At 42.0% G+C, this 24,208-nt stretch overlaps 1 protein-coding gene across 9 annotated transcripts in view; it reads right to left on the bottom strand.

Moving 5' to 3' along the window:
• Positions 1-24,208, bottom strand: part of N4BP2L2 (NEDD4 binding protein 2 like 2) — a 667,270-nt gene that overhangs the window by 607,342 nt on the left and 35,720 nt on the right. For 4 of the 9 annotated variants that reach the window (XM_065594472.1, XM_065594518.1, XM_065594509.1 and 1 more), the window contains one exon: positions 18,460-18,603. The exons of 3 other annotated variants lie outside the window; for them this stretch is intronic. In XM_065594472.1, coding sequence (XP_065450544.1) covers positions 18,460-18,603 — 144 coding nt within the window. Of the gene's footprint in view, positions 1-17,244; positions 18,604-19,359; positions 19,468-24,208 lie in introns of those variants that run through there. 2 more of the 9 variants (XM_065594536.1, XM_065594543.1) reach the window with 2 other exon arrangements.

The raw sequence follows: 24,208 nt of genomic DNA, 5'->3' as shown, positions 1-24,208 counted from the left end.
AAGCTATAGTGTCCTGTCTGTGCTAATCTATTTTCTGAAAAAATTCCACATCAACTCTATCATCTGCTCAGTTGTGGTGACAGTGCTATTCTGGACAAAGCTCCAGGGAGCAATGGGTGTTTTAACCTCCATCTTGTGTAGACCTGTTTTGAGAAAGTTTAAAAGACACAGTAGTTAAAATGCCAACAGTCTGAAGCCTTGTTTACACTAGCACTCCAATCCAGTGAAACTGCACTAGTGTTAGCAGTAATGAGAAATTCTCCAGGAAAAAAAGGCTAGTGCAGACAATGCCACAGAGCTTTCCCACTCTAGGCCAGCAATCTGATTCCAGCCCAGGTGGTAGGGGGAAAAAAAGTCATCCCTGTCTGATAGCAGTTCAGTCGTCTATTATGGAGAGAATATTGCTCTTCACAATAAAGGCTACAACGAGGTTCTTAAGCAGTTCTATATTTATTCCCTTTATATCTTTGAATAGTAAACTGGTTTGTCCTAAAAATTGCCAGGTTTAATCTAAAGGCTGGATAGAATTTTTCTGTGAAGTGTGAAGAAAATTGGTCAAAGTTTGAGTTAAATGTAAATAAAATTAGCCTGATTCAAAATTTATTTCTCTTACTTTTGTGCCTTGTTAGCTGTAAAACACCCTAATACTCATTCAAACTTTTCACATAATTAACTCACTTAAAAACAAAGGCACACTATAACTAACATACAATACAAAAATGGAAGTCATGTGGTGAGGAAAACTGATATGGGAATCTAAAGGCATCAAGGAAAAAATGCATGGTTGGCTGTGCTAAAGACAATAGTTTTTAAAATCTATCAGAAACAAAAAACCTAACAATGATATATGGCCATTACTAAATGGAGATGGTCAAATTTCTAATAATAAATAAGAAGAGGCAGAAGTATTCAATAAATATTTCTGTTCTCTATTTGGAAAGAAGAATGATGTACTCAGATCACAGGAAGATGATGAAGAACTCTTCAGTCTATTAGTAAATGAACCTTGGCTGGGATGATTTAGTTGGTGTTGGTCCTGCTTTGAGCAGGGGATTGGACTAGATGACATCCTGAGGTCTCTTCCAACCCTAATATTCTATGATTCTATGTTATAGTGCATCTACTAGGGATAAACATTTTCAGCAGGCTCAGGTAACTTGCACCCAAGTTATGAGTCATAGAAGAGTTGGCTCAGGAGATCTCTGGCTCACTGATGTTAATTTTTAATAATAGAATATTTCAGGAGACTAGAAGAGTATTAATGTGCTAATATTCAAAAAGCACAAGCAGCATAACCCAGGTAATTATAGACCAGTTAGCCTGACATCAATTTCAGACAAAATAATGGAAAAGCTGATGCAAGATTCTATTAATCAAGAATTAAAAGAATGGGAATACAATTAATGCCAATCAAACCTGACTTTGTTTTTTATGAGATTGATGAAGTTTGGTTGATAAAGCTAACTGCATATTGTTATTTAGTAATATTCGGCTTATGAACGAGTATACACAGAAAGTATCTTCCTGGGGAGAAAATACCAGGTACTACAGGGCTCTTTAATCCAGTGGAGAAAGGCATAACAAGAATCAATGTCTAGTAGTTAAAACCTGACGAATTAAAAATAGAAATAAGGCACAAATATTTAACGAGAGCCGAGCAAAATTAATTTCTATTCCAGGACAAATTTTGATATTTCAAAATCTGTTTTCTTTCTGAAATAGGACAAAAAGTTGAAGGTTGAAATTTTTTGCAGAATGGACAAATTCAAAGATATTTTGATTCAGAAATGTCTAAACAACTTATTTTGACATTTTTTATCAAAATACTCCCTAAATAGAAATTTTGTCTCAGTTTGTTGAACTGCATTTCGACATTAAACTGCATTTCCCTATTCCCTTATGGGAGTTGTAGTTCAGACCCCCATTCTTTCCTATGGTCCAGGCTTCCTGGACAAAATACATCTTCCATAATGCACCCAGACTCATGTGACAGCCATGATGCATCATACAGAGGAAAAGCATTATGGGGAATGTACTGCATTATGTAATGATGTCTTCCAGGGAACCTAGCCCATAGACGGGAACGGGGGCTGGAACTTTGGGGCAAGGACCTTTTTTTTGTTTTATGTTTGGACAGCACCTAGCACTGTGGGATCCTAGTCAATAAGTAGGGCTCCTAGACGATTTGGTAATACAAATTAATAATAACTACAGCACCCATACAGCAATGCACTGTATGTAAAAGCAGTTTACATTTTTTTAAAACTCATTTGAAATGAAATGTTCCTGGTCAGTTAAAAAAAACATAGTATTCCCATTTAGGATGAAACAATCCAAAATAAAGTATTTCTGTGATAGGGTGGAGAGTGTGCTCTCCCACATAAGGCAGAGCAGGTTGTCAGGCCAATTAACCTGGTACATTGCACCTGGGGGAGAGCCAGCAACTGAAAGTCTAATTGATATTGAAGTTCAGTTGGGCAGGGATAGGCTGAGCTTGTAGAAAGCCAGGAAGCTGAGAACAGAAGGGAGCCGCAGGGGAAGTAATCTGGAGTCACTCCCTGGGAAAAGAGAGGAGTGTTTAGGGCTACAGAATCTGGCAAGAAGTCCAAGAGGGAAGTAGCCTATAGGTACTCCCTGAAAGGAGGGAATTTGGGCTAGTAACCCCAGGGAAGGAGGGGGCAGAAGACAGAACAAGGAAGTAGGAAGGAGTCCAGGCAAATAGCTACAGAGTCTGGGAGCAAGCAGAGCATAGTTGCTAGACATAGAGTCTCTGGACTGGAACTCAGAGTAGTGGGTGGGCCCGGATTCCCCAGTCAATCACAGGGGGAAGTGGCATAGGACCCAGCCTTGGAGCAGAAGACTGGAACGGGAGACTACACAGTGACCTGGCTGGAGGACTGAGCCACAAAAAGGAAGCACTGCAAGTCCTGGAGAGCAAGGAGAGATGTGGTGTGAGCAATCCACCAGAAGAGCTGGGGTGTCAGACCTAAATGGAGCTAATCCCCAGACATGGCCACAAAGAGGCTATTGCCATAGCACTGTCTGGTGCGCAAAAGATGGAACTGCAGCAACATTTTTGCAGCTTTTTCTGTGCAAAAAATTAAAAATCTGTGGGTCTCATTAATTATGCGTGTGCGCAGTAGTGCAGAATTTCCCCAGGAGTAAGTAGTCTGGAAAGGTTGACAGGCACTGGTCTAACCTGCTCTTAAAAATCTCCCGTGATGGAGATTTCACAACCTCCCTAGTCAATTTATTCCAGTGCTTAACTACCGTGACAGTTAGAAAGGTTTCCTAATGTCCAACCTAAACCACCCTTGCTGCAATTTAAGCCCATTGCTTTTTGTCCTATTCTCAGAGGTTAAAGAGAACAATTTCTTTCCCTCCTCATTTTAACAACCTTTTATGTTATGTCCCCCCTAAATCTTCTCTCCTCCAGACTAAACAAACCTTTTTTTTTTTCAATCGTCCCTCATAAGTCATGTTTTCTAGACCTTTAATCATTTTCATTGCTCTTCTCTGGACTTTCTCCAATTTGTTCAAATCTTTCCTGAAATGTGGTGCCCAGAGCTGAACACAATACTCCCATTGAGGCCTAATCAGTGCACAATAGAGCAGAAGAATTACTTCTCGTGTCTTGTTTATAACACTCCTGCTAATACATCCCAGAATGAGATTTGCTTTTTTTGCAACATTGTGGACTCTCATTTATCCTGTGATCCACTATGACCCTAAGATCCCTTTCTGCAGTTGCCCTTCCTAGGCAATCATTTCCTATTTTGTATGTGTACAACATCCCTTCCTAAGTGGAGTACTTTGCATTTGTCCTTATTGAATTTCATCCTATTTACTTCAGACCATTTCTCCAGTTTGTCCAGATCATTTTGAATTTTAATCCTATCCTCCAAAGCACTTGCAACCCCTCCCAGCTTGGTATCATCCGCAAACTTTATAAGTGTACTCTCTATGCCATTATCTAAATCATTGTTGAAGATATTGAACAGAACCAGAGCCAGGACCGATTCCTGTAGGATCCCATTTGATATGCCCTTCCAGCTTGATTGTGAATCACTAATAACTACAGTAGAACTTCTGAGTTATGAATTGACGAGTCAACATCACACCTCACTTGGAACCAGTCAGGAAGTACAGTCAGGCAGCAGCAGAGACAACCTCCCCCCACAAAAAACCCCACATACATTACAGTACTGTGTTAAATGTAAACTACTACAAAAAATAAAGGGAAAGCAGCATTTTTCTTTGGCATAGTAAAGTTTCAAAGCTGCATTTAATCAATATTCAGTTGTAAACTTTTGAGAGAACAACCATGACATTTTGTTCAGAGTTACGAACATTACAGAGTTATGAACAATCTCCATTGCCAAGGTGTTCGTATCTCTCAGGTTCTACTGTACCCTCTGGGAACAGCTTTCCAACCAGTTATGAACCCACCTTATTGTAGCTCCATCTAGGTTGTATTTCCCTACTTTGTTTGTGAGAAGGTCGTGTGAGCCAGTATCAAAAGCCCTACTAAAGTCAAGATATACCACGTCTACTGCTTCCCTCCATCCACAAGGCTTGTTACCCTGTCAAAGAAAGCTATTAGGTTGCTTTGACACAATTTGTTCTTGACAAATCCATGTTGACTGTTACTTATCACCATATTATCTTCTAGGTGTCTGCAAACTGATTGCTTAATTATTTGCTCCGTTATCTTTCTGGGTATTGAAAGTTAAGCTGGCTGGTCTGTAATTCCCTGGGTTGTCCTTATTCCTCTTTTTTATAGATGGGCACTATAATTGCCCCTTTCCAATCTTCTGGAATCTCTCCCATCTTCCATGACTTTTTGAAGATAATTGCTAATGGCTCAGATATCTTCTCTCTCAGCTCCTTGCGTATTCTAGTATGTATTTCATCAGGCCCTGGTGATTTGAAGACATCTAATTTGTTTAAATAATTTTTAACTTGTTCTTTACCTACTTTAGCCTCTGATCCTACCTTATTTTCACTGGCATTCATTAAATTAAATGTCCAATTGCTACTCAACTTTTTGTTAAAAACGGAAACAAAAAAAGTCATTTAGCATTTTTGCCATTTCCGCATTTTCTGTTAATTGTTTTCCCCCGTCTTTGAGTAACGGGCCTACCCTGTCCTTGGTCTTCCTCTTACTTCTAATGTATTTATAGAATGTGTTTTTGTTACCCTTTATGTCTCTAGCTAATCTAGTTTTGTGCCTTGGCCTTTCTAATTTTGTTCCTACATATTTGTGTTATTTGTTTATACTAATCCTTTGTAATTTTTGTAGGACTCTTTTTTGAGTTTCAGATCACTGAACATCTCCTGGTTAAGCCAGGGTGGTCTCCTGCTGTACTTCCTGTCTTTCCTACGCAGTGGGATAGTTGTGCACTTAATAATGTCTCTTTGAAAAACTGCCAACTCTCTTGTACTGTTTTTCCCCTTAGACTTCCCACCCAAGGTATCTTACCTACCAACTCCCTGAGTTTGCTAGAGTCTGCCTTCTTGAAATCCATTATCTTTATTGTGCTGTTTCCCCTCCACTATTCCTTAGAATCATGAACTATATCATTTCATGATCACTTTCACCCAAACTGCCTTCCACTGTTAAATTCTCAGTTCCTCCCTCTTTGTCAAAATCAAATCTAGAACAGCCTCTCCCCTAGGAGCTTTCTGCATCTTCTGAAATAAAAAATTTTCTCCAATCCATTCCAAGAACTTCTTGTAATACCATGCAATAGCACTTATTGAATCTTTGCTGAGAGGTAAGGATAATATGGATAGTTTGGGGTAGATTATGAAAAATATTAGCAAAATGTGGATTAGCAAAGTTCTGTTGTATGCCATTGTATCAGCATTAAAGAGTATTCCTACTTCAATGACTATTATTTAGATTAGAAAACTGAGCAATTCTGTATATTAACTACTGAGAAAGCAAATTCTAGTTCCACTAATTCATAAAATACAAGGAACTGGCAGTTTACTTTACAAGTTGGTTACTTAAATATTCAAAGAGAACCTGATTCTGGATAAATACATCGTATATACTCGATCATAAGCTGGTTCGTTTATAAGCCGACCCCCCCAAGATGGATAAGTAAAAATGGAAATTTTTTTATAACCCGTTCATAAGCCGATCCTATAATTCAAGGGTCAGCAAACTTTGGCTCCCGGGCCATCAGGATAAGCCACTGGTGGGCCAAGATGGTTTGTTTGCCTTGAGTGTCCGCAGACACAGAGATAAACCTAAGTAAACAAAGTGTTCCGGTGCGCCAGCTGCTTACCCTGATGGGCCGGGACAGCAATGGTGGGGAAATTTTGGGGGGGAAAGAAGCTGGGAGTCAGGGGAGTAACCCCTGGGACCACCCTCCACATGACCACAGCCCTCGCCCAGGAGCCCCACACTCTCCCCATCCCATCCCTTCCCACCTTATCTGGCCACAGCATGTTCCAGCAAGCTGGGCCAGGCGGCACGGCCGCAGCGTGCTCCGGCAGACAGGCCGGGCGGCGCAGCCACAGCCTGCTCGGGGGGGGGGGGGGGGGGGGGGGCGAGCGGCATGGCTGCAGCCTGCCAGTCCCGGGGCTGCAGCTGCTTCGGAGGCTCGGGGGAGAGCAGAGTGGCCAGAAGCGGAGAGACTCTGGCCCCGCCTCGTCCCTTCTGGCTCTGCTGCCTCTCCTTGCTCCCTCTGTTGGGGGGCAGGGGCTGTGTCCCACCTCTCCCTCTCTATACCCGTTCATAAGCCCACCCCCTTCTCTGGTGCTTCCCTTTTTTTACTAAAAAAATTAGGCTTATGAATGAGTATATACGGTACTATTGGACATATAGTTTACTGCATTGAGGAAAAAAAGACTATTCACAGTATTAAGCACTGTGCTTGACAGCATTAAAAGGATTAGGCCCCACGTTTGAGCCTGTTCCTTAAGGAGTATTCCTTGCTGACAAAATTGGTGATTTTCCTTACTTTTAAGGATACAAAGGGAAATTCTCCTGCAATTCCCTTCAGTTTCACTTCCTCTTTTATTATTATTATTCATTACCTCTTATTGTTATTTATATAGCACTCAGTGTGCTCTATGATCTTCAAACAGGCAAGAAGGGGACGTTATATACCTTACAGTCACTTGAGTTCTTCAAGATATTTTATGCGTGTCCAATGCTCTTGATCAGAGACTGCAAAGTAACATCTGTGGGCCTGCACCTGCACAGAGAAGTGCCTTGTGCTCTCAACAAGGGCATATAGGGAAGTGCAAGCTGGTTGCCACTTATTTCCTTCTCAACTGCGAAACCGAACTCCAAAGCAGAGGAGAAGGGTGGGAGGTGGAGCAGCACCCATAGGGACAAAACATCTCAAAGAATGCAAGTTACTGTAAAGTAAGTAACCTCTCCTTCTTTAAGTATATGTTCCTGTGGGTGCGCTCCCAAACAGTAACTCAATGAGGAGGTGGGTGCTGAAGAGGTAAGTCCAGGACAGTTCAAAGGTGCATCACCGAAGGTGGTGTCTTTCGGTAAGATGGGGTAATGTTTGGTAAAGGTATAAACAGATGACAAAATAGCAGTCCTGCAGATTTCTGCTATGAGAATGTTCTTCAGCAGAGCTATAGCTGTGGATTGAGCTCTAATGGAATGTGCTGTTACTCTGTGAGGGAATTGCACCCTGGTATTTTCATAGCAGCTCAAGATGCAACCCAAAACCCACTTAAACAATTTGTTTGTGGAGATCAGCTGGCCCTTCATCCTATACAAATAGCCTGGGAGAGGCCCAGAATAGTTTAGTCCTGTCCAGATAGAATGCAAAGGCCTCTCTGACATCCAGTGAATGAAGGCTTGATTCTTCTCTGGAGGTATGAGGTTCCAGTTAGAAAACTTGGGGAATTTCTTGGTTAATGTGATGTTAGGATTAGACCTTTGGGAAGAAGCAAGGATGGGGAGGCAATATAACTTTGTATTTGTAGAAGGTGGTGTATGCTGGGTCCATCATGAGCACTCCTAGTTCCCCCATTCTCCTTGAGATGATGGCAATTAGGAACAAAATTTTGAGGAAAATGTGGAGGAGGGAGCAGATCACCATTAGTTTGAAGGCAGGGTTTCCTTAGAGTATTTAAACCAGACTGAGGTCCCATTGGTGGGGCAGTTGTTGAATGGCAGGAAACAAATTGTATAGGCCTTTAAGAAATCTGGCTGCAGTACGATGGGCAAAGACTGAGATGCCTTGATAGATGAGTGGAAGGTTGTGATGGCGGTCAGATGTGACTAAGACTAAGCTCACTGAGAGACCCTGTGCTTTTCATTCTAGCAGGTAGTCCAGGATCTTGAAAAGTGGAACTTCTGAGGCTTGAAAAGATGGAAGGGAGCCCCAGGATTGGAAGTGCTTCCACTTTTGGAGGCAAGTCTTGTAAGTACCAGGCTTTCTGCCAGATAAGAGAACTGACTGATCTCTATCCAAAATGGTCATTTCCATGCTTGAATGCCATTGAGGAGCCCTGTTCTCAAATTCAGGGAGGAGGGTTGGGATGCATGAGGGACTCTGAGTTCTGAGTCAATAGAACACAGGAAGTCAGAGGGGTCTTACCTCTGAGAGGCGGACCAAGTTTGAGCGCCTCATCTGTTTCAGACAAGCAGGTGCTATGAGGATAGCTCTCGCTCCTTCTTGGGCAGCTTGAGAACAGTCTTGTGGATAATGGTATAGGTATAAGTACAAAGAAGGGTATGGGATCATGATGTTGTCAGTACATCCCCCAGAGTGTTGTGGCTGTAACCTCCCTTGGACTACATTATGTGTAGCAGATGCTGCGGAAAAGTCTTTGAGCTCCCATTCCTGATCTTACTATAAAAGTGTTTACTCAGGGATTGTGTGACTGTTTTCTGGAGCCCTGGTAGACAGACTGCTGATATCTCTGTCTGCTGGTAGATACACCAGTTGCACAGCCTTAACGACTCTGCACATAAGGACTGGGATCTTGCTCTGCCCTGGAGGTTGATGTAATACATCACTGCCCTGTTGTCCAGCATTACTCTGACCGAGTGACCTCATATGGCGTGAAGGAAGTATTGGCAAGAATAATGTACCAGTCTTAGCTCCAAGATATTGATATGGAACACCAATTCCTGTGACAACCATTTGCCCTTTGCTGTCTCCCTATGCTGAACTCCCCATCCTAACAGAGATGCATGTTGTAAGGGCCTTCGAAGGTGGTTGATTTAAGACTGTGGTTCCAACACAGACCTTCCTTGAGTCCTTTCACCATGTAGGAGAGTCCAACACCTTCTGAGGCACTGTAACACATTTGGAGAGGTTGGGTCTGGGGTATGCACTGTTCTTATCCATGTCTGGAGGCATCCTTGTGAGGAGTCGCATATGTGGAGGCTGACATATGGCCCAAATCCTGCAGACAAGTCTCACAATTTGCGGGCTGCACTGTAATGTTGAGATTAGGTTGGACAGGGTGAAGAATCTCTCCTTGGAGAGGTAGCTCTTGTTGCAGAGTCCAGAGTAGCTTCTATAAAGTCTATTGTCTGTACTGGAGTTAGTATGGATTTTTTGTGGTTGATGTGGAGGCCCAGAAATTGGAATAGTGTTCTTGCTCTGGACATTGCCGACTGGACATCTTGCGGTGACCGGCCTCTGAGAAGCGAGTCATCCAAATATGGGAACATTGTGAGCCGCTACCACTGAGAGAATGTTTGTGAACACCCTTGGGGACATGGAGAGTCTGAAGGGGAGAGCTCAATATTGACAGTGTGCCCCATCACAAATCTTAGGAAATGCTTTTGGGAGAGGTGGATGGCTATATGAAAGTAGGCATCCTATAGACTTAGGGATGGAATTATGACACCATTCTCAAGTGCTGTTCAAAGTTCCTGAGGTCAAGGATTGGTGTCCACCGTTCACCTTTCTTGGGAACAAGTAACTGGAATAGAACCATCTTCTGATGAACTCTAGTCGGACTGGTTCTACTGCTCCTAGGAGGAGGAGAGAATGAAATTCTTCTTTTAGGAGTTGCTCATGAGAAGAATCCCTGAAGAGGAATGGAAAGGTGGTAGGAAGGAGGAAAAGAACCCAGTGTACAGAGTAGCCCATTTTGACAACCTCCATGATGCACTTATCTGAGATAAGGTACTCCAGACAAGTAGGTTGCGTGATGGTCTCCAAAGGAGGGATAGTCACACAACATGTGATCCAGTGGACTGAATTGGTAGATGCTCTAGACCAGTGGCTCTCAAACTTTTTTACTGGTGACCCCTTTCACATAGCAAGCCTCTGAGTGCGACCCCCCCCCCCCCAATAAATTAAAAACACTTTTTAAATATATTTAACACCATTATAAATGCTGGAGGCAAAGCAGGGTTTGGGGTGGAGGTTGACAGCTTGCGACCCCCCATGTAGTAACCTCGTGACCCCCTGAGGCGTCCCAACCCCCAGTTTGAGAACCCCTGCTCTAGACCAAGGTGTCGAAAGTGCCTCTTAGAGGAAGAGGGCTGATTGGGCATAAGTAGGGATTGGAGGCCCCAGTTTCTGTATCCTGGCCTTTCTCCTGAAGGGCTCCTGAGGCTTAGAGAAAGTGTGCTGATGGTATTGGAATGGTTTTGATCTTTGAGTGGTTTGGAATCTACTTAAAGGCCTTTTCGTTGCAGGCACATACATTTCCAGTGACTGCAACATTGCTCTGGAATCCCTGAGCATGAGAAGAGAGGAGTCTGTATGTTCGCTGAAGAACTTGGGCCCTTCAAGTGAGACATTTTTCATGGTGTTTTGTACATCCCTTGCAACGCCTGAAGATTGAAACCAGAATGCTCTTCGCATAACTACCGCCATGGCCATGGACCTGGAAGCTGTGTCAGCAGCATCTACAACATCTTGCAGGGAGGCTTTTGCAACCAACTTCCCCTCAGTGATGACAGACTGAAATTGATCTTTCTGGTCTTGTGGCACGTGCTCAATATAATGGGTAAATTTAGAGTGTGTGTTAAAAATCATATTTTGTCAAGGCCTGATAGCTGGTAATATAAAATTGGAGAGTAGCTGATGAGTAGCTCTTCCTTCCTGGCAAGTCCAGCTGTTTAGGCATCTCCATCTGACAGGGAATCTAGAGTAAGCTTGACAGTTCCTTACACTGGTTGCACCCACTACAAGGAAAGTGTGGTTAGAGTGGAAGAAGTACTTCACTGCTTTCAGTAGGATGTTTTATTTCTTATCTGTCCACTTACAGGTTGGTGGGATTGTGGCAGGTGTTTCCCAAAGGGTATATGCAGCAGATGATAAAGCCTCAATGATGGGTAGGACAACCTTTCTCTGAGACTAATGTTCAGGATGTCCATCAAGTAATGTTTTGACTCTTGAACTTCCTCTAGTGGGATCTGAAGTAAGTCCACTAGTCTTTTCAGGAGGTCCTGGAAGATCTTAAAATCATCAGTGTAAGAGTGAGGTGGTAGCATTACTGCCTAGTCTGGAAATAAAGGGAGATCTCCTCAGCCTGCAATTCTTGCTCTTCCTGTACATTGTCCGGCACTGGAGAACTGTGTGGTACGGAGGTGTGTGGTACAGATGCACACAATACTATAGGATGATTTGTAGGTGCCAGTGGCTGGTAGGGTACTGGTGAGTGCCAGTGCTTTCTCTTAGGCACCTGATGGAGTTGGTTGCTGTAGTACCCCATGGGTCCCAATAACCCCAATGGGAAGGGGATAAGAGAAGAGACTTCATTGATAATCATAATCTCTGAGCCTATGATGTCTGGTAGGTTCTCTACGATCCTCTTCATGAAAGGGACTCATGAGGGAAGGGTAATACAGTACTGGTATGTATCCCTGTACCGAGATCTCTGAATCAGAGAAAACTTCCCCTGAACTAAGGAGGAGGGAGCTGCACTCTGGTGTTCTAACCAGTACTGAAGCCTTGAGACATAAACAAGTTTCAATTTGCTGCTTTCGTAGTGGTACCAAGGTGGTGGTACTGGTAGATCTTGCCAGCACTGGCGACACAGGTGCATCAGAGATAATGAGATCCTCTGATGAAAGGAACCTGGAAGGAGATGGAGGGCTTTCACATAAAGGTTTGGATAGTTACTGGCAGGTGAGATGGAGGCTATTGTGGTACTGAGGTAAACTGCAGTCATCTCCCCTTTCAGAGGTACAGTGAAATACCGATACCAGGGCACGGATAGGAGTCCTGTGTATCTCACAGTGCTACAAGGTATCAGATGGTGCTGCCATTGTAGTTGCTCTGATGGTAGGTATGTCAAAACTGGTTTCTGCTTTGGTATTGGACTCAGTCAGAGCATCTCCTGTATCCTTACTGGAATGAGAGGTCTCCCGACAGCGAGTCTCATGGGGTGACCTGCCCCTTTTTCTTCATTTCCTTGCTTTGAGACCTATGTTTTCTTCTTTTTAAGAGTTTTATTGTCCAGGGCTGCAGACAAGGCAGCAACTGAGACTGAGGCAGCTTGAGATATAGAGGCCAATGTACAGGGAGAGGACACAGACCCCTCCAGAGCTAGAGCACATTCTATTAATAGGAGCTTAAGTCTATTCTCCCTGTCTTTCTTGCATCTTCCTTTCAAAGCCAGACAGACCTTGCATTTAGAAGTGTTGTGAGGGGTCCCCAAACACCACAGGTAGCTAGAGTGTTCCTCACTATGGGGAAATGACATGTGGCAAATCTCTCAGGTCCTAAGCTGTGGGATCTTGGGCATAACAAATTGTGCTCTGACACAAACAAAAGACCAAAAAAAAAGAGAAGAGGAAAGAGCCCCCTGCCCCTCAACCAATACAAGAGTACTAAATAAAATAAAGATATCAAATGAAAATAGATAATGAAAAGAAACTATTAAAACAAATAAACAAAATAAAGAATTCACAAAGTGAAGGCAGGAAGTGAATACAGCAGAACTCTCTATCTCGAGCTGCAGGCAGATGAGAAGGAACTGAGTGGGCCTGGGCTCACGCCTCCCTATATGCCCTTGTTTAGCACATGAGGTGCTACTCTGTGCAGGTCTAAGGACATTAACTTGCGGTCTCCAACTGAGAGCACACAGGCACATGTACATCCTATGGTGGAGCATCACTGAGGACATAGACTCAAAAGAGAGGGCAAAGTTTCTGCCATGAAGGGCTTAATGTTCTGATATTATTTATAAATTAGTGCTCATTACAATGACTTTTCATACCCCCAGAAGATACAGATATACAAAATACAAGGAAATAAAACATAGCCAAAAAAATATATATAACAAAGGACACATATTATACAATCAGCAGAGCATTTTCATTTTGTTTACACTTACCACACCTTTGCACTTACCCTAGAATATAGATTTACAAATGAGATAGAATACAGGTTTACAGAAAATGCTGGTAACATGCTAAGTTGTAAAAAGTAATATATTCTTCATACATACTAGCCTACTTTCATCTGTGTGCTTTTTAATACCAAAAACATAACCATGACCCATGAATTATAATTCCAGACAGGCCAAAAACATAGAAGATGCCTGTACATTGTTTTTTAACCTTTTAGACAAGAATTAAACCTCACAATTTAAACAAAAATTTCCAAGTGAAAACTAAAACTCAGTGTCAACTTCCAAACTTCCTTTAAAAGCTGAAGGTTAAGTTATTGCAAAATTCTTACAAAAACGTATCAGATTCCAGTCATTGGCTATTTTTTCTATAATATTTTGATGTAAACTGAAGACAAAACCAAGTAATTTTCTAACCTAATTATGGGCTATAGAAACTGACAGAATCACAATGGTAAGTGAAATGAGGCTTCCTAACACTTTTTTTTTTTCTTAAAGTAGTAAAGTGTACAAAGATTTGGGATACAGAAAACAATTGAGACTTTTTCCTATGATTTCTATGCCTTCTTTAAGTATATTTATGTTGATAACCCTACATGAAAACTGAAGAAAAAGTAATACAAGTGGTTGTGAATAAGATACAATAGGGGGATGTATTTAATAGAACGATAACTTATGAAATACACTATAATTCAAATATTTTAACAATTCATGCACTGACTACAAAAACATCTTAACTGCAATAACTTGCAAATGATTAAAACCGTTACTAAAAAGAAAACAAAATAGTATGTCAACTTTTAGTTTTAATAAAATTTCTTATCAAAACACTATGTTAGATATACATCACATTGTACAAACTTAAAATTGCACAATAGGTGTACAGAACCACAGAAAGAGACTGCATTAAATGTCTGGATTTTCAATCTTGATGTTTCTCAGACTCTAATTAAAAATACTGTTTTCACAATTGCTTCATAATAAAACAAAAGCATGCTGACGCAAGTCTTCAAAACTAAACCCCACTAAACCAAAAAGTGTATGTAAAACATTAGTTCAACATCAAGTATTTCTATTTATTGCCTAATATGTTTATATGGAAAACCATCTCAAAAATCTTAGCAAATTTCAAAAAAAATTGCTTAACTACCAAATCCTGATTTTTTTTTAAATACAGACGATTCTTCTAAAACCAATATCTTAAATCAGTGCTCTATTATCTTGTGCAATGGACCTCGTTACTCTCTAGTGCTATGTAGGGCTGTCAAGCAATTAAAAAAATTAATTGCGATTAATCACACTCAAACAATAGAATACCATTTATTCAAATATTTTTGAATGTTTTCTACATTTTCAAATATATTGATTTCAATTACAATGCAGTCTACAAAGTGTACAGCACTCACTTTATATTTTTTATTACAAATATTTGCACTTTAAAAAAAGAAATAATGTTTTTCAATTCACCCAATACAAGTACTGTAGTGCAATCTCTTTATCATGAAAGTTGAACTTACAAATATAGAATTATGTACCAAAGAACCTGCATTCAAAAATAAAACAATGGAAAATCTTAGAGCCTGCAAGTCCACTCAGTCCTACTTATTGTTCAGCCAATCGCTCAGACAAACAATTTTTTTACATTTGCAGGAGATAATGCTGCCCGCTTCTTGTTCACGTCACCTGAAAGTGAGAACAGGTGTTCTCATGGCACTGTTGTAGCTGGCATCACAAGATATTTACATTCCAGATGCGCTAAAGATTCATATGTCCCTTCATGCTTCAACCACCATTCCAGGGGACATGTGTCCATGCCGATGACGGGTTCTGCTCGATAACAATCCAAAGCAGTACGGACTGACGCATGTTCATTTTCATCATCTGAGTCAAATGCCACCAGCAGAAGGTTGATTTTCTTTTTTGCTGCAGTTTCCGCATCGGAGTGTTGCTCTTTTAAGACTTCTGAAAGCATCCTCCGTGCCTCATCTCTCTCAGATTTTGGAAGGCACTTCAGATTCTTAAAACTTGGGTCAAGTGCCGTAGATATCTTTAGAAATCTCATATTGGTACATGCTTTGCGTTTTGTCAAATCTGCAGCTAAGTGTTATTAAATGAACATGTACTGAGTCATCATCCGAGACTGCTATAATATGAAATATATAGCAGAACGTGGGTAAAACAGAGCCGGTGACATACTATTCTCCCCCAAGGAGTTCAGTCTAAATTGAATTAATGCATTATTTTTTTAAACAAGCATCATCAGCATGGAAGCACATCCTCTGGAATGGTGACCAAAGCATGAAGGGGTATATGAATATTTAGCATATCTGGCACATAAATACCTTGCAAGGGCTACAAAAGTCCCATGCCAACACCTGTTCTCACTTTCAGATGACACTGTAAATAAGAAGTGGGCAGCATTATCTCCCATAAATGTAAACAAACTTATTTGTCTTAGCGACTGGCTGAACGAGAAGTAGAACTGAGTGGACTTGTCGGCTTTTAAGTTTTGCATTGTTTTGTTTTCAAGTGCAGTTATGTAACATCAACAAAAAATCTACATTTGTAAGTTGCACTTTCACAATAAAGAGATTGCACTACAGTACTTGTATGAGGTGAATTGAAAAAATACTGTTTCTTTTATAATTTTTACAGTGAAAATATTTGCAATAAAAAGTAATATAAAGTGAGCAGTGTACACTTTGTATTGTGTTGTAACTAAAATCAGTATATTTGAAAATATAGAACAGCATCCAAAATATTTAATAAATGTCAATTAGTATTCTATTGTTTAACAATGCAATTAAAACTGCGATTAACCACGATTAATATTTTAATTCTTGATTAATTTTTTTACTTAATTACGTGAGTTAACTGCGATTAATCGAGAGGCCTAGTGATCTGACATGTATTTTTATATGAAGCCATCCTTCAAAGGCATCTACAACTTCGCCTTAACTTTTCTGTTCTTCCCTTTCTCAAAAACGAAATAATGATTTTATGGTTTATTCAACCTGACCCCATTACAAGTTCAAATGTTCCCCTTCAAAACCACTATAATGGGGCCTGATCATATACTCTTCTTAGAATACTAGAATGACAGCTGTATAAAGTCCTAAAAGTTTGCATTGCATATCTGGACTCCCAATAAATGGTGCCTGGGAAGGATAAAGTCAAGTACTTTTAGACCCAAGATTTAGATTTTATTTAAAAATTGAAAAAAACCTCCTTGTTTTGTTATAGTTTCCTACACAATTACAGAAGTCTTAATTGCATCAACCACTTTTCAAGTAAGAGCCTCAGATTTAAAAACTTGTTTTGTGGTTCTCATCAGTCAGACAGCATATAGACAGCCAATGGCCTTTGTTCTCTCCTTACAAGTATCTAAAGATCACTAAATTCATCCCATTCCCTGTAGATGTCTTGTATGACTAGCCCCTTATTGTAGAGGTACAAATGGATACCATATTACATTCTTTGAAATTAATGAGGTTTGCTTTAGGCAGTTTACTTGAGCAGCCATTGTAAATATGCCAATTCTTTTTTCTGCCATTGTATCACTACAGTATAAACATATTCAATGAGGCATGATAAACGTATCCATTCATTGTAAAAAATGCATCTTGGTGTCTGCAATATAATTTCTATCTTATGCTGATAGTACCGCACACAACCAAGTTCTTTACAATTGTCTTTGAAGAACAGAATTAAATATTAAATTAAGATCTACTTATGCAATGGACAAATATTCTTGAACAAATTTGCCATCAAGATCTCCCCCACGTTTCTTAACACACAACAGAAAATCCAATCTGGCAGAGTCCAAAGATGCACTATATCAACTGCTGTTTAAGTACTATAAAACCATAAAACATAAGAACAAAATATTAATTTTGTCAGACTTACATTGGACTACTAAAACAATGGCAGCAATAATAGACAGAGAGATACTTTATTAGTCCAGGGACCAGGAAAAATACAAGCATTAAATTTAAAACTTACAACCATACCAGTGTTTAAGCCTAAGGTAAAAAGGATCTATGGCAATAAAATGATCAATCTCTTCTTAGCAGATACCTAAAACTGAACCAGCATGGAGAATATTATCTGTGCCAAAATCCTGAAAAGAATGTAATGTGGTTTTACAGAACTGAGACCACTGTCCACCTGTACCTACTTGGTGGAATTGCACACACTCCAACTGCAGATGGGCCCTGAGAGACTAATATTTTAAGTATTCTGTTTTCTTTGCCCAGTTAGAACACTTAGCCCAAGACTCAGTTCTAATTAAGCATCTTAATGCTGTAACTTAAAGAAACGCAGCTGTACATTTTCATGCCAACAAAAATCTCAAAAAATAAATGTAGATAGTTTCTAGGCACAATTACATTTGGTATTTCAGTAGATAGCAAATTCAAGACAAATTCTGGTTTGTAATTTCAGGCTGGTGAATACTGCAATTGCAGCACATTGGTTTAGCTGCCAGATGAGACTCTGGGCCAAAAGTGAAGATGGAAACAAAGGGAAGAGGGAAAGAAATCTGGGTTATAAGTGTGACAACATTTTGGATACCAATTAAAATGAACAAGCATCCACCAAGAAATAGAAAACATAATTGTTCAATATAAAAACCTGGTAAAAGTTGGATAAAATATTAAAAAGCAGTGGAAATAGTTAAAATGCAATAAACTACACACATAACCTATTCCTCTAGGCTTTTCTGAGTTCTATTTAAAAAACAGTTTTGTCAGGTCTTCCTCAATAAAAGAACAAACACAAAAAACTGTTCAACAGCATCCTCCTTAGACAACATTATTTGAGACCCAACTATAAAGGAAAACTTGTTTACTTCATACTATCCAAAACCAAAGTTAGTACAAATGTAATAAATAGAGATTGTAAAAACATTTAACATACATTTTTATATTAAATTTTATTTACATTTAAGCCTCCAAAACTTTGTTTAATGGAACAATCTCCAAGAGAGAATGGTCCTTTAATTGCATTAAGCCTATTTAAACCTCAGGAGAAAGTTCACTGTTCAATATTTTTAAAAGGGTGATCAAAAAAATGGTGTTAGTTGAATATAACCTGAGTTATCGGTTATTTGAAACACTGAAAGAATTCCAAGAGTCTATACAGCTTCCCCACCTCTGTCTTCGCTGTGGAGGTGGCCTTTGTGTGTTTTTGTGAGGAGGTTCCACTGAATTCATTACAACAGAGATGGACATTTGATATTCATATCGTTCCAACATCTGAGCAATCTTCTCACGAGGGACCCCATGTTTATTCCTCCTACAAAAATAATAATTTAAATAAACTGTTTGGTACTTTTTATATGTTTTCAGTCTTTCTTAAACTTTTGAAGAGTATCTTGTGTTTTATCCTCTCCATCTATCCAGACTATCAAATGCCATCATTTAATCTTCTGCCTACTTTCAAGATCCAGAAGGATCACATAGGTTTTTCCAACACTACAAAACAGCAAGCTTAAATATAGTTAAAACAGATGAATTCACTACAACTGACTACACACTTCTGAAAAACAATATGTTATAGTGGGTGGAAGTTCAGATTTAATTACACAATATTTACCATCTTATAATATCCAAATTGTATTGCATCTTTTTAACACAATTCATTGTATATACTGTACATTCAAAAATATTTTTTAAAAAATATTTTCCTTTATACAGAAATGTGGTGCTGTTTGTCACAGTTTCAGCAGAACTGCATCTGTATTTCCCCCTCTGAGGTCCCTTGAGGGCACCCAATTCAAGGTTTCTGGCTCCCAGTCATCACCTCTCTTGGGCAGAGACCTGCATCTCACTCCCCCCAACCAGTGGTTTTAAGGCTGCACAGCTCCCGGTCTTCTACTGCAATAATGGCAGCAAACCATTCTGCCTAAAAAAAACCAAGACCTGTGCTTTGCTTTCTCTCCAAGGGCTATAAGTAGTGTGAATGCCAGCAGTTACAGGTCACTACACAGCTTTTTCTAAGCAAGTACATTTATTCATCAGGTAAACAAATACGTAAAAACAAACAGCCTACCAGAGGTCACCCATTAGTCTTATGGGGTCCCAGTAGGCCAAAGTCTTTCCAATTCTTCTGCAAGGGATAGGGCCTCCCTTGGACAGCAGCTACTGTCTGTTTGATAGACTAGAAACAAGACCCCGAGTCAGTTTAAACTCAGGCTATTTATCCAAAAGTCCTTTCTTTGTCTACCGGTCTTTGGAGAATCTGCTTAGAAATAGTGTATGTGAGCCTCTCCAGGAAGTGGTACCTCTCTGGGAGGGTAACAACCTGGCTGATTTACCTTAGTCACGACCCACTGTTTTTAATTCCCGGAGGAGCTGTGGTAATCCTCCCTCATGGAGTAGAACACAATCATACATAAACCATTTATTTAAAACAATGGACCCCAAAGATACTGCATGGGTTTGCAATATCTTACAAACTGTTAATATGGACAATATGTGTATACTGTTCTAAGATAACTCTTCTTTCTATTTATCTAGCAGATACTATGGTGCTGTTAGATACAACCGTGATGGGGGCCATATCAGGGACCCTCAGTTGAACACAGACCCTGCTCATTGTACTTGGCTGACTCAGCTAATGAACCCAGATTGGCTGAAGACTTCAGCACTCACAGTCTCAAACAAACACTGCAGCAGCCGTAGGTTCCTGGCTGCTCCACAGCATTCTACAGCAGCAGCTATGTTTTTGGTCCTGCTCTCAGCTCCCTTCTTGCTCCTAGCCCTTACTCTGAATCCCCGCTCCTGCTTTCTGTTCCTTGTCTTTGGTTCTGTTCCTGGATTCCTAATCCCTGCTCTTGGCTCCGGCCTACACTCTGGCTCTGACCCTTGACTCCTGATTCCTGGCTCTGACTTGCTTGCTGGACTTGGTATTCATTTTCTGACTACAGCTCTGACCCGTGGCTCCTGGTTTCTGGCTCACTCCCTGGACTTGACATTCAGTTTCTGATCACTGCTCTGCCCCTGGCTCCGGGTCTCTGGCTCTCGGCTGGCCCCCCAAAAGTGATAATTTGACTCCAAACCTGGCCACTAAGCCTGGTTACCTCTGTTCCAACCATTAAGCCAGCCTCCCACCCTGACCAATAGGCAAGGCTGCCCATGGCTTGTTCATTATAGTTTGAGCAGCCCACAAAACTGAAGAGAAGATTCAGAGAGGGGCAGGAAAAAGAGCCACTGATAGGGATGGATTCTGCACCTGGAGGTCCTTCCTTAGCTGACCTGCTGGGTTCCCCACAGAGGCGCAGAATAGCACACTGCAGGTGGAGTATACAGTAAAGAAACCAAAGATTCCTTTTCATTCCTATTGACACTATCAAAGCTTTTTATACGGTCTCACATGACCTTCTCATAAACAAACTAGGGAAATGCAACCCAGATGGAGCTGCTATAAGGTGGGTGCAAAACTGGTTAGAAAACCATTCCCAAAGACTAGTTATCAGTGGTTCACAGTCATGCTGGAAGGGCATAACAAGTGGGGTCCCGCAGGGATCAGTTTTTGGTCCGGTTCTGTTCAATATCTTCATCAATGATTTAGATAATGGCATTGCGAGTACACTTATAAAGTCTGCGGACGATACTAAGCTGGGAAGGGTTGCAAATGCTTTGGAGGATAGGATTAAAATTCAAAATGATCAGGACAGACTGGAGAAATGGTCTGAATTAATAGGAAGAAATTCAATAAGGATAAATGCAAAGTACTTCATTTAGGAAGGAACAATCAGTTGCACATATACAAAATGGGAAATGACTGCCTAGGAAAGAGTACTGCGGAAAGAGATCTGGGGGTCATATTGAACCACAAGCTTAATATCAGTCAACAGTGCAACACTTGCAAAAAAAGCAAATCCCATTCTGGGACTGGGTGGGCAAACTTTTTGGCCTGAGTGCCACATCTGGGTATAGAAATTGTATAGCGGGCCATGAATGCTCACAAAATTGGGGGTTGGGGTGAGGGCTCCCGCTGAGGAAGCAGGCTCTTGGGTGGGGCCAACAATGAGGAGTTCAGGGTGTGGGAGGGGCCTCCAGGCTGGGGTAGGGGGTTGGGGTGTGTGTGGGGGTGCGGGCTCCAGCTAGGGGGTGAAGGCTCTGGGGTGGGTCTGGGGTGCAGTAGGGTGCTCCAGGCTGGGACCGAGGGGTTCTGAGGGCGGGAGGGGGATCATGGCTGGGGCAGGAGGTTGGGCCGCAGGGGGCTCAGAGGTGCAGGCTCTGGGTGGCGCTTACCTCAAGCAGCTCCCCGAAGCAGCAGCAGCATGTCCCTCCTCTGGCTCCTATGCAGAAGCACAGTGCTGGCCAGGCGGCTCTGCACGCTGCCCCGTCTGCAGGCACCGCCCCCGCAGCTTCCGGAAGCAGCGACATGCCCCCCTGTGGCTCCTATGCGGAGGCACAACGTGGCCAGGTGACTCTGCACGCTGTCCTGTCCGCAGACAGCTCCCATTGGCCAAAGTTCCTGGCCAGTAGAAGCTGGGGGGGAGGGGGGAGACATCATGTGGAGCCCCCTGGCTTCCCCTACATGTAGGAGCCAGAAGGGGGACATGCCTCTGATTCTGGGTGCCGCACAGAAAGCTCCCGATCCTACTCCCTGGCGGGAGCTTGAGGGCTGGATTAAAAGCTCTGACGGGCCAGATGCGGCCCGTAGTTTGCCCACCCCTGTTCTGGGATGTATTAGCAGGAGCATTGTAAGCAAGACACGAAAAGTAATTCTTCTGCTCTACTCCGCGCTGATTAGGTTTCAACTGGAGTATTGTGTCCAGTTCTGGGCGCCACATTTCAGGAAAGATGTGGACAAATTGGAGAAAGTCTAGAGAAGAGCAATAAAAATGATTAAAGGTCTAGAAAACATGACCTATGAGGGGAGACTGAAAAAATTGGATTTGTTTAGTCTGGAAAAGAGAAGACCGAGAGGGGACATGATAACAGTTTTCAAGCACATAAAAGGTTGTTATAAGGAGGAGGGAGATAAATTGTTCTACTTAACCTCTGAGTATAGGACAAGAAGCAATGGGCTTAAATTGCAGCAAAGGAGATTTAGGTTGGACATTAGGAAAAACTTCCTGTCAGGGTGGTTAATATACTGGAATATATTGCCTAGAGAGGTTGTGGAATCTCCATCATTGGAGATTTTTAAGAGCAGGTTAGACAAACATCTGTCAGGAATGGACTAGATAATACTTAGTCCTGCAATGAGTGCAGGGGACTGGACTAGATGACCTCTCGAGGACTCTTCCAGTCCTATGATTCCCCACCCAGACAAGTGCAATGGGGACCACAGGGCTTCTCATGGGTTTTTGAACCAATGCCACTCCTGTTCCAGATAAGACCACAGACCTATTCCATCAGTAGAGCCAAGGTGGGGCTCATCATTAGTCTCCTGATTGGAAGGTGCTTGCCTGGTCTTCCCCCTCTCTGGAGTAAGCCAGTCCCTTCTTGGGGGAGTTCAAGAACTTTATCCAGGCCATGACAACACATTTCAATGACCCGAACCGGACACATATGGCAGAATCAGCACTTCAAGCCCTGAGACAAGGCCACAAGGTGGTCGCTAGCTATGCCACAAAGTTCTGCTGCCTCACAGCTGACACGGAATGGAGCAAGGCCATGCAGCACCACCACTTCTGTCATGGTCTGAGTGATGATGAGAAGGACGAAGTGGCCTGGGCAGAAATCTTGGCACCCCGATCAATTTAAACATAAGAATTGATAGCTGGCTATTGGAATGTTGCCAGGAAAAGGCAATGGTGCCCTGACCATATACTAGTCTCGGTCACTCATGCCCAGACTGAGCTCCCCACTGACCTCTTGCCGCAACCAGAGCCTATGTAACTTGGCACTGTCTGGTCCTGCCTTTCTGATGGTGAAAAGAACCAATGCCACTTGGAAGGCCTATGCCTTTACTGTGGCAGAACTAGACATTACAGCTCAAGTTGCCCAGCTAAAGGTCGGTCCGTCTCCCAGCAAGGAAATACCGGGCCTCAACCTTCTACGAGAATCCTGGTTGGGGATGGTGTAATTCCCCTGGATCTAGCTCGATACACCAGTACCACTTCACAGGTTAGTGGCAGTGCTCCAACTTACTCACCTTCAGCTCCCACTCTGCTTAAGGCATCTGGCCATGGCAGACATCCACCTGGAAGCCCTCGTGGACACAGGAGCATCTCATAACACCAGATACCAACATGAATCAATTCCATCCCAGACCTCACTGAAGCGGTCAATGGATCTCTATTTTCCTCCAGCCCAGTTACATGAGAAACAGCTCCTTCAGAAGTCGCCACTATCCAGGACCACCAGGAGACCTTACAGTTTGGCCTAATCTGTTTCCCCCTCTTTATAGTTATTTCTGGCATCACCTGGCAAACCACCCATCACCCTCACAACTGCTGGAGCTCTAGCATGATCAAGTTCACCTCTCTGCAATCATGTCAGACCTGCCGTCTCAACCTCAGTCAGGGGAAAGAGACAGCCCCCATCTTATACTTGTTGAAGCTGTCTCTCTCCAAGCCAGGCTAAGGCAGGTTAGGAGGGGCCTCACTAGACACAGCCAGCGCCCCAACTACTATGGCTATAACTGCAAAGTACCAGGACCTGTTTGATATTTTTGACAAAGGGAGGACCAATATTTTGCTGCCTCATCAGCCCTATAATTGCCCTATAAATATCCAGGCCGGAGGGGAAATCCCTTTTGAACATATTTATTCCTTTTCAGAACCCAAGCTGCAGGCCCTTAGAAGCTACCTACAAGAGAGCCTGTGCAACAGGTTCATCTGTCCCTCCAAGTCCTTGGCCAGGGCTCCAATTTTATTTGTCACCGAGAAGGATGGTTTCCTACACCTGTGTGTTGACTATTACATTCTGCACCTGTTATA

Source organism: Chrysemys picta, chromosome 1 (genome assembly GCF_011386835.1).
Source record: "Chrysemys picta bellii isolate R12L10 chromosome 1, ASM1138683v2, whole genome shotgun sequence".
NCBI classification, from domain to species: domain Eukaryota; kingdom Metazoa; phylum Chordata; order Testudines; family Emydidae; genus Chrysemys; species Chrysemys picta.
This window is presented reverse-complemented; position numbering and strand designations above follow the sequence as displayed.